The sequence below is a fragment of the Gadus chalcogrammus genome, chromosome 4 (genome assembly GCF_026213295.1).
Source record: "Gadus chalcogrammus isolate NIFS_2021 chromosome 4, NIFS_Gcha_1.0, whole genome shotgun sequence".
NCBI lineage: Eukaryota > Metazoa > Chordata > Actinopteri > Gadiformes > Gadidae > Gadus > Gadus chalcogrammus.
The window spans coordinates 3,353,198-3,364,756 of NC_079415.1; the positions used below are offsets into that span (position 1 = coordinate 3,353,198).

General features: G+C 47.3%; 1 protein-coding gene across 1 annotated transcript; it reads left to right on the forward strand.

The window, feature by feature from the left end:
- The first annotated feature begins 617 nt into the window (after positions 1 to 617).
- On the forward strand, positions 618 to 11,432 carry fbxo7 (F-box protein 7). Its single transcript, XM_056588080.1, has 10 exons — positions 618 to 770; positions 904 to 1,032; positions 2,700 to 2,916; positions 4,497 to 4,811; positions 6,182 to 6,326; positions 7,908 to 7,991; positions 8,379 to 8,477; positions 9,044 to 9,220; positions 9,741 to 9,781; positions 9,949 to 11,432. Exons 2-10 carry the CDS (start codon positions 905 to 907, stop codon positions 10,285 to 10,287), a joined length of 1,545 nt encoding a protein of 514 aa, XP_056444055.1. The 5' UTR covers positions 618 to 770; position 904; the 3' UTR covers positions 10,288 to 11,432.
- Positions 11,433 to 11,559: the final 127 nt, after the last annotated feature.

Below are 11,559 nucleotides of genomic sequence, written 5' to 3' on the forward strand. Positions count from 1 at the left end.
GTAATGGACTAAATCATTGATGAGGTTTAACGTCAGAAATGACTGTCACTAATTACCCAATATCGATCTGATGCAATGTATTGAATGTGGCATAAATATAAGTAACAAACGTAGAATAGTTCAATTAGTCACACAAACATAACTGAAGGTTCATCTTGTTGAAATGAACTTTTGATAGATGGTTGAGGGTCATAATTGTCTTCTTTAATTAATTAATTAATTAATTAAAGAAATTAACTAATTTTGAAATACAATTACAATTAATTAGCATACATGTAAAGGGTTTAGGACAAAATTCAGGAATTGAGCAGGCCTTTATGAAAGATAGTTAAAAAACTACATGGAACAAATGTAAGCATTAATACATAAATCTAAAGATGATGTTTGCTGTAAAATTTCAAATGGGATATGATTCCTGAGGGATAGGATGATTTGCTATGAACTGTTGTATCTCATGGTTGTTGTCTCAAACAGACTTCTTGGTAAGTTTTAGCAGAGAATGTCTAATAGGAACGGAGATGGGCTCTGACTAAAGTCAGCCTTCCTGGAATGGGGACATCTGAACATGCAACATTCAGCTACCGGAAGCAGTTGGCTTTTTCCGTTCGCTGATTGGACAACCCCGGGAAAACAAGACCGGAAGATCTATAACGAAAGTACGTCTGGCTGTGTGTTTACGCAGCCTCCGACCATAGATACTTTGTAAAACTTCAGGACAGACCAAACAAAACCCCGCATGGACGTCGTCGAACCACCCGTCGAGTTTAAACGTACGTGACCGGTCACAGGATGTGACCGGTTTTTTAACGCAGACACAACGCTTCTAGTACGTCATCTCTGTATGCTTTAATCACGAGTAGGTATGTGATGAAATGTAATGCAATATGTGTCCACGACGTTTAGCATGAAGCTCCGCGTCCGTATCAACAAGCAGACCTACCGGGTGGAGCTGGAGGAGGGGGCCGACGGAGCCTCCTTAACGGAGCTCACCATCCGGATCCGGGAGGTGCTGCTGCCGTCGCAGGGTCTGAGGTGAGACACCCATCACCGTGATGGAGTTAAAGCTGCAATACGTTACATTTCAACCAGCTCTTGGCTTCAAAATGACCCTGGCATATCTGTAGTCAACGCTCATCGATGGAGAATTCAATAATGTTGTCACCAAAGTCACATCTTATAATATATCCCAGAATCTTTGTTGACGTCATGTTGCGTTTACTTGCATGTTTCCCTGAAAGGTCAATCGGATCTAGAGAAAACGGTTTCATATCTTATCCTAAAATTGCTATTTAAGATAGGACCTGTAGTTTTACAGACTTAATAGCTAAATACTATTTATGAATCTGAATACTAGCGTCTAGTTTCAGTTGGTTGCAATCTATAACCCCACCGCTAGATGTCACCACCACATCCCCACACTTGACGTTTAAAGGTCCCATGTATTGAAAATCTCACTTTATGAGGTTTTCTAACATAAATATGAGTTCCCCTAGCCTTCCTATGGTCCCCCAGCGGCTAAAACTTGCGTTTGGTGTAAAACGAGCACTAGGTGTTCTGCTCGCCTTTGAAAAAACGGAGGCTCAAGCGCGCTGATTTGGAATGTGGTCCCATATGTGTCATAAGGGATCTAAGCACCTCCCCTATCCCTGCCTTGCCCGCCCAGAGAATTTGGCCCGCCAATGAGACACGACGCAAGTGTTTGCTGTTGGTGTTATGGCGCATAACACGTCGGTTCCTTGACGTCTCTTGTGTTTCCACAACGAGACTGTAGTTGGGGTTATCTCAGCCATGGCTGAGAAGGAATTGGGGGGAAAGGAACTTTGGCTGTGACTCCCTGAAGTACATGAACTGCGACATGCTGCCTGCCGCCGGTTTGCGCGAGGCACCACCGCTGCGAAGCACCACAGCTCGGCAGTGGGCAGCCGGCAGCAGGCAGTGTGCGTTTCAGTCTACTTCAGATTGATTGTGGAAGTTGAAGAACCAGAGACGTCGGAGAACCAGAGACGTCGGAGAACCCGACGCGGTCGTTTGAGATTCATAATATCGTCTGGAGGCTCACACAGCTTTTGGCCGTGGTAATATATATTATATGATATAGATATCTAGGCTATATGATAATATTTAGATATAGAGCGCCAGGACTCCCGTGTGTTCTAGAATATTTACAGAACACGGCTAAAGGCTGTGTGCGCCTCGCCATTGCATCCACTGTAAACAGAGCGCATGGTACGGTGGCTGCAAGCTGCTCAGGGCCACACCCCCACCCTCCTCCTTGACCCGCCTCTCTCCTCCTCATTTGCATTAAAGCTGCAGACACCGAAACAGCGCATTTGGTGAAAGCTCAATGTGCGACTGGCTCGTAGTGGCTGTAATTCTTCACCACGGCTGTATTTTGGGAACATCTTCAAATATTGTGTTTGGGGCCTACTAATATCTATATCAAAGCATCCATAAAGTAGCATGCCATGGGACCTTTAAACAGTCGGCACATATCTCTTTCCTTACCGTAACTAGACATTTCTTAAAAGGAATACAACACTGGGAAAAGCAGATGCTTTATCAATGAATTATAATTCTATGAAAGCCCAGAATGCCGGATAGGAAGAAAATATGTGAAACAGCCTAATCGTGGAGGATATCTATCATACATTGTGTTCGGCTCGGTAAATGTGTGCGTTGTTCCGTCCTCCTGTTCCCAGCCCAGACACAGAGTTCACCCTGTCACTCAACGGCAAGGAGCCGCTCTCAGACTCGGGCCAGACTCTCTCCTCGGCTGGCCTCGTGTCTGGGGATCTGGTCTGCGTGATCCTGCCTCCGTCTCTGGCTCCGGCCCCGGGCTCAGCGCCCCCCGCCAGCGGTGCCTGCCACGCAGACCCACCAAGACAACAGCAGGCGTGTGCCACGGCTCTCCATGAGGTGGGCAACCTGTTGTGTTTCCCTTCCCAACCATTGTGTTTACGGAAAGGTGGAAATGTTTTTATTAAGTTTAATCGATAGTAATCTAAACTAAAGTAATTATTTGGTAACTTATCTTGAGGTGTGTTTGTACATTTGTCCTAGCCCCCCCCCCCCCCCCCCCATCAAACACACACACACACACACACACACACACACACACACACACACACACACACACACACACACACACACACACACACACACACACACACACACACACACACACACACACACATACTTTGATAGAAGAGGTACTTTTGATAGTGGGACTGGTTAGGCTCTTGTGGTTGTGGTGGGGTGTGTTGCCCGTCGTGGCTGTTAGGGATTCGTTCCAGCCTCAGACTGCAGGGGTCAAAATAATAGTCCTCCCTTTGACCGGCTTGGTTTCATCAGCGTTCTGTGGTCAGGACACCTCGTAGCCACAAAAGGCTGATTCCTCACACGGAGCTAAACTAGGAACATCACGGCAACCTTTTGTTTTGAACACCTGCTTGCTTGCTTGCCTTTCGTTCTCGCTGAAGCTACGTTTTTTTGCTGACCTGTTTCCAAAGAAATGAAACCCGAAGTTGCTTTCACTTTTGAAGCTGTTTGCTGTTGGAAATCTTCCATTGTGACTCTGGTTTAATCCCGACAAACTGGGTAACTCTTGGCAAAGGCTCTAGTCTGTAGTTATACTTCTCTCACGCTCACACCCGGCACCGAATTACGTCGTCGTCCAGCAACTGGCTCAATTTACAGGTACATTTGACAATGTTTTGCATGTGAAGATGTGTGGATTTTGTTCCAGCATTACAAAAACAATGGCCCTGGATTGACTTAACACATGTGTTCCGCGCTGTGTGTGTGGACCATCACTCCAGTGCAGTGGGTAGCCCACACGACCGGCCACAGGGACCATGTGAGTCCCCTGCAGGGCGTGTTCTAGGGACAATAACACTTGCGTTGATGTAGATTTGATGGCAATGACGACTTTGAATATACTGTTATCGGTTTTATTAACTCTGAGTCTGAACCTTGTCTGGCAAATTCAATATCGTGCGCACTCTTTGCTGGGACGTGCTGTGCGACTCTGTTATTTGTTATTCAGGAAGTTTCTATCAAACAAGCAGCCCTTTGTGTTACTCAGTACCCCTTGAAGCAGCTCTCGGGTTCAAAACGGTTGGTGACCCCTGTGCTTCCGTCGATACCATCCAAACATGAAAAACTGAGATTTGTGCAAAAGTTTTGCAAAAATGTGATTTAGAAATTCTGTATGTGTGAAAACAGGGGAATTGTGCTTAGAGTTTAGCAGTCTGGAGTCTTGTAGTTGATACATGAGCCTACATTTTTCATAATTGTGTGCGTAGTTTTTTGTGTGTATACATTCGAGAAAAACTGTATTTGGAGAGAAATGCTGAATTGGTGCATCATGTTTTCAAACTCAAAAACAATGGTTTGAATAATCGTGATTTCAATATTGACCAAGATAACAGCGGTTATGATGTTTTCCCTAACCGAGCGTCCCTCCTAAGCATTACGTCTTACCCTCTCGTACCTAGACCCAGCCTGGTCCGAGTAGGTCAACAACAACCACAACCACAACAACAACAACACCAACAACATCCTCCAGACCGGACCGGATGGACGAGGGCCCCGCTGACCCGGTGGCGGAGGGGGGTGCCGGCCCCACGGGGCCCCTCTGCACCCAGGAGCCCATGCTGTGCAGCGAGGCGGAGGACGGCCAGGCGCCGCTGTCCCTGGAGCTTCTGCACCGGGGTGTCCGCGGCGGCGGCGGCGGCGGCGGCGGCGGATCCTGCGACCTGGTGCTGGTGGCCGCCCACGTGCTGATGCTGGAGACGGGGTTCATGCCGCAGGCGAGGACGGAGCGCCGGGGGGTCAGGGGTCAGGGGTCGGGGGGGGGGCGGTGGGTCGGGGGGGGGTCGTGGTCGTAGACTGCGTTTAAAGGGGGACGTCTTCTGCCGCCGGGTGGGAGTGGGGTTAGCCGTTTCAAGCCCTTTTGAAACTCTGCCCCTTCTGACATCACAAGTGGGCGTGTCCGGCTTGTAACGGCTAACCACACCCACACCTGTTGGTATAATGCGTCACCTTTTAAAGTATGACTGTTTATCGGGCGTCGCTATGGGCCGATAGACGGCTTGTTTCCGCTCTGCCTGTCGGCGAGGAGGATGATTCACCGATGGCAGAGAGCCGTCTTTCTCCATCAATTCTGAAACATTTAGTTTCCCATAACAAATCATTTTCATGTGAAGGAAGGATAGAATAATGGTTGTTTTCATACATTTGCATGACTTAATCCGTTCCCAAGAGTTTTGGTTGTGATTTACGCCAGCGAAACAAAGTATTGATTAAAAAAAACTGAAATGTTACAAAGCCGTCCAGCCCTTCATCACACTATCTTGAGAACAAATTATATTATATAAAATTTAATTTGTTCTCAAGATAGTGTGATGAAGGGCTGGAAGTAGGGTTGCCGCGGTGTGGACATCTTCACACCGAGTAATACGCTCGTGTCAACACCGGTATTACCGGTATAAACGGTATTAACTTTGAAACTAGGTCAACCGCCATCTTCTCCGTCAACTCTCCTCTCACACTCGGTGACGGCGGCTGGCAGCGCGCCAATTCTCGGCGTCTTATAACGTTCTATATATAATAGGATAATATAATTTTATATATCATGATATCACGGCCAAAAGCTCTGTGCGCCTCCGGATGGCCGTAGCGCGGGGAGGTCTCGTAGGGTTTGGGCTCGGCGGGGTTTGTAAACCGGCGTTGCTATGGTTACCGGTCTTGTAAGGAAGCACGTCAATTCTCGGCGCGACAATTCTCCTGCACAGAGCAGAACTGTGGCCTATTCTACACATTTTAATTTTCTTAATTATAATTATATTATTCATTTTTACTGTATTTGTTTTTTATAAAAAAAACTAAATAAAAAAAAACTCGGTGTTGCTGGTGTGCAACAACGAGTAAACGGTGTTGGCCTCAACACCGGTAACACCGGTAATACCGTGTACCGCGGCAACCCTAGCTGGAAGGCTTTGTAACATTTTATTTTTTACAGTTTTTTTTATCAATACTTCTTTGTTTCGCTGGCGTAAATCACAACCAAAACTCCAATCTGCAAGTCAGGTCTTGTGGTCCCACCGGTCGAGCACTTAGAGTCGAGAACCCTTGGAGTAGAACTGAGCTGTGATTGGACTGTCGTGTGTTCCTTCCCCAGGACAGTGGGCTCAGGGCTGGGGACATGCCCGTCGGCTGGAGGTCCGCGGGCGGGGCCTATAAGCTGCAGTACACCCACCCCCTGTGTGAGAACAGCCTGATCATGGTCATAGGCCTGTCCATGGGGCCGGTGCTGGTGATCAATGGTGAGACTGGAGTCAGTCAGTCAGTCAGTCAGTCAGTCAGTCAGTCAGTCAGTCAGTCAGTCAGTCAGTCAGTCAGTCAGTCAGTCAGTCAGTCAGTCAGTCAGTCAGTCAGTCAGTCAGTCAGTCAGTCAGTCAGTCAGTCAGTCAGTCAGTCAGTCAGTCAGTCAGTCAGTCAGTCAGTCAGTCAGTCAGTCAGTCAGTCAGTCAGTCAGTCAGTCAGTCAGTCAGTCAGTCAGTCAGTCAGTCAGTCAGTCAGTCAGTCAGTCAGTCAGTCAGTCAGTCAGTCAGTCAGTCAGTCAGTCAGTCAGTCAGTCAGTCAGTCAGTCAGTCAGTCAGTCAGTCAGTCAGTCAGTCAGTCAGTCAGTCAGTCAGTCAGTCAGTCAGTCAGTCAGTCAGTCAGTCAGTCAGACAGACAGACAGACAGACAGACAGACAGACAGACAGACAGACAGACAGACAGACAGACAGACAGACAGACAGACAGACAGACAGACAGACAGACAGACAGACAGACAGACAGACAGACAGACAGACAGACAGACAGACAGACAGACAGACAGACAGACAGACAGACAGACAGACAGACAGACAGACAGACAGACAGACAGACAGACAGACAGACAGACAGACAGACAGACAGACAGACAGACAGACAGACAGACAGACAGACAGACAGACAGACAGACAGACAGACAGACAGACAGACAGACAGACAGACAGACAGACAGACAGACAGACAGACAGACAGACAGACAGACAGACAGACAGACAGACAGACAGACAGACAGACAGACAGACAGACAGACAGACAGACAGACAGACAGACAGACAGACAGACAGACAGACAGACAGACAGACAGACAGACAGACAGACAGACAGACAGACAGACAGACAGACAGACAGACAGACAGACAGACAGACAGACAGACAGACAGACAGACAGACAGACAGACAGACAGACAGACAGACAGACAGACAGACAGACAGACAGACAGACAGACAGACAGACAGACAGACAGACAGACAGACAGACAGACAGACAGACAGACAGACAGACAGACAGACAGACAGACAGACAGACAGACAGACAGACAGACAGACAGACAGACAGACAGACAGACAGACAGACAGACAGACAGACAGACAGACAGACAGACAGACAGACAGACAGACAGACAGACAGACAGACAGACAGACAGACAGACAGACAGACAGACAGACAGACAGACAGACAGACAGACAGACAGACAGACAGACAGACAGACAGACAGACAGACAGACAGACAGACAGACAGACAGACAGACAGACAGACAGACAGACAGACAGACAGACAGACAGACAGACAGACAGACAGACAGTCTACTTGAAAACAGTAGAAATGTATTAATGCTAAAAAAATAATGTATAAAAATGAATGCGTCTTTTGGATGGGAGCTTAATGTCAGCACAGCAGTAGTAGTAGGCACTTGCACTTGTCATCATGGTTTGATAGCTGAGTAGGTGAACAAAGCTTCTGGCGGCTGCTGTGCGGGATATGTACGACTCACCCCTCGTTTCTCCCCCCCCCCCCCCCCTCCAGCAACTCTGAAGGTCAACGAGAAAGTCGACGCGGTGCGCAAGTTGTGTCTCGACCCCTCCACCTACGTGACGGACGTGGAGTCGGGTGAGTGTCACCCCCTCGCCCCTAACCCCAAACCTGTAAAGATCATGTCCAGTATTCGATTTAGTTTACAACTATGATATTATATTTAACTATAATATATCTATGTAACTATCATATTTTTATTTTATTCTAATTATTTCATGTCCAGTTTTTGTTTATCTTCTCCTTTTTATTTTTATATTGCACTGTTGAAGGAGCCTGAGACTCAAGAATTTTCTTGCCAGCGACTGCTGCTGTAATTGTAATTTTTGTGCATATGACAAATAAACCATCTTGAACCTTGTGAAAACGTCCCCACAATAACGTCTAACGGTGTCCCCATGGGGCCGGAGGTAAAGCCTGTAACTCCTTCCACCTGTGTATTCAATCCACATGCGTTGACCTCAGCTGAAGCCGGGGCCGCAGCGGTTTACAAGGCCCTGGCCAAGCTCTCCAGGACCTTCAAGGACCAGCTGGCGTACCCGTTGATCGCAGCGGCCAGAGCAGGTAGGCAGAAGAGCTAGCAGGGAAACGGTTAGCATCGGTTAGCAATATAATGGAAAGAAGTAAAATGGTTAGCATTGGCAATGAAATGGATAGCAGTAACAGGATTAGCATTAGCGATGAAATGGATAGCAGTGAAATGGTTAGCATTAGCGATGAAATGGATAGCAGTGAAATGGTTAGCATTAGCAATGAAATGGTTGGAAGTTAAATGGTTAGCATCGGTTAGCGATGAAAGGGTGAGCAGTAAAATGGTTAGCATGGGCAATGAAATGGATAGCAGGAAAATAGTTAGCATTGGTTAACAGTAAAATGGTTAGCGATGAAATGGTTAAACAATGAAGTGGTTAGCGATGCAATGGTTAAAATATGAAATGGTTAACAGGGCAAGAGTTAGCAATTAATGGGTTGACAATCAAATGGTTGGCATTGCATTGGTTAGGCATAAAAGCATGAGCAATAAAGTGGATAGAATTAAAAAGTAATGTATGAAATGGTTAGCCTTTTTTCGCATGCTAAACACTCGGTTTTTCTCAACGTCGCCCCCTGGTGGCCCGCTGCCGCCGCAGCCATGGCCCTGCCGCCGGCGTTCGGCCTGTGCGTGCTGCCGCCCGAGCTCCTTCTGCGGGTGCTGCGGCTGCTGGACGCGCCCGCCCTGGTGGCCCTCTCAGCCACCAGCCGGAGGCTCCGGGGCATGGCGGAGGACTCCACGCTCTGGAGACACCTCTACGTACGCGACTTCAGGGGTAAGAGAAGAAGAAGAAGAGGAGGAGGAGGAGGAAGACTGGGGTGTCATTAACGTTACATTCAGGGAGTTTAGCAGGCGCTTTTATCTAAAGCGACTTACTTTAAGTCCATTTGTCAGGAGAGAGAGAAACAACAATATATATCGCTGTGTCGGTACACCAACAAATGCTAGATTAACCCATCCCCCGTATACAACAAAGATAGCTAGGATAAGACGCTACACGATAGTGGGTACTATTTTTAAGTGCTAGGACGTACAACATACAATAAGTGCGTAAAAAGGGTTTGAAGGGGTCGGGGGAACAAGTGTGTGTTCTTAAAGACACGGTTTTGTTCCATTCCTGCTCATCTACTGAGGTGTCTAGTTACCGGACCCCTTAATGGTTTCATTAAGTGGGGATTTCAGATACAGGTCTTCAAGGAGCTTTCGTTGTGGTCCTAAGTATTCGTGACATGCGACAGTAACGGTGACACGGTTTGCGCAGAACCAAACTCTTACGGCAGTCTTCTCTACCTCAGGTCAAAGCCCCTCCTCGTCCACGGAGACCGACTGGAAAGACGTAAGGAACATGAATCTCTCTCACACACACACACACACACACACACACACACACACACACACACACACACACACACACACACACACACACACACACACACACACACACACACACACACACACACACTCTCTGTGAAAACCAACGTTTGTATCCTCGTCTTCCCGTAGCTCTACAAAAGGAAGTACCAGACACGCAAGCACTACCAACAGGCCGCCGCCCGCCCCCCGCACTGGCTGCCCCCCCCCCCTCTGTACCCCGTGGTGCCCGGGTCCAACCCCTTCCACCCCCAGCCCTTCGCCCCGTACCCCCCGGGTATCATCGGCGGCGACTACGACCAGAGACCCGACTTCCCCCTGGGCATGCTCCCAAGGCCGCGCTACGATCCGCTGGGCCCCTTCTCGGGGGGCCTGGGGGGGCCCCCGGGATTCAACCCGCCGGGGGTCGGGCCCTCACGGCGGCGGGGGGGGCCGGGGCCCATCAGAGACATCCGGCGGGGGTTCATCTGATGCTCAACGTGTTGACGGATCGGCGGCCATTTCAGCTTCACACTGCTCCCCGCTAGAGAAAAAGATTAGAGCAAAGATGGCCGCTGGGTGACGGGAGGCCAACGCGTGGGAAGAAATGACCAAACTGAATTAAAACCTTGATGAGAGAAGTGTTTTGGTTCCCTGCGTGCATCAGCCTTTTTCAGTTGCTTTGCACAATTTGTCCCCCCATTCAAAATCAGAAGTTATAGCTTTTTCTGCAACGCTTCACAGCTCAAGTGCTTAAACTGTTTTTGTGTCGCGGGGCTGTGCCTTGTTTTGCGTCAGGGCAGTTCCATCTCTCAGCTCTCAGTTAATTAAATCATCTCTGCTTAACGATGTGACCCTTTGCCTTTGCGTAACGTGTAATATAACATATAAATATTAAAAATAGATGATGGATTGTAATATGGAACAGAGGTGTCACTCTGAAAAGCATTATTTTACCAAACACTATACATTAAAAGATTGCCGTTTTTATAAGTGACATTCTTTCTATCGTATCTTTGCTTTTCCAAATGGATCTTTGAAAAGTAAATTGGAAAAAGGTTAAGTTAATCTAAAATAAATAGTTCATCAAGCTAATCCAGGCATATCTATGGTTTGACATGGATTGATATATATGTTATTAAAATATAAGTATATAATATCAATATGTCAGCAAGTGACAGACGGTACAGGTCTATTCTTAGTTCATAGTCATCTTGCAAATCTATTTTATTAGTCATCGTAGATCCTCGTTTGAGCCTAGTTTCCATGACAGCTGTCTTGTTGTCTTCAAATCAGAAGGCCTTATCTCGCCTGAGGTCTACCTTCAGGATGACATCATCCTTTGTCCTTGAGAGCAGGATCGGTGATAGTAAACGAACTCTGATTGGTCGAAATCTCAAGAGGGCCAGCCGAGAAGCCGGCCCACTGATTGGATGATGTCGATTCCACACATGATACATACGAGTACATAAGATCTATACGATCTCTTTAATATATATTTAATACCTATTTAAAATGAGCGTAATCATTAATAATCATAATCATTTTATATTTGTCGTAAGAAAAGCAGCAGATTGGTGAACGTTATAGTTGGTCATACTTAGAAACAAAGATAATAGGAGTCGAACAAAATCAATAATGTAAATCGTATAATAATAATACCCGGGTTAAACATCAGCCTCGTATTAAGCGTTGGCATGACGTCATTTAAATTGCTAAAAGTGATCAGCAGTTCTCCTCGTGACGGTCAAAGTAAGGGGGCCG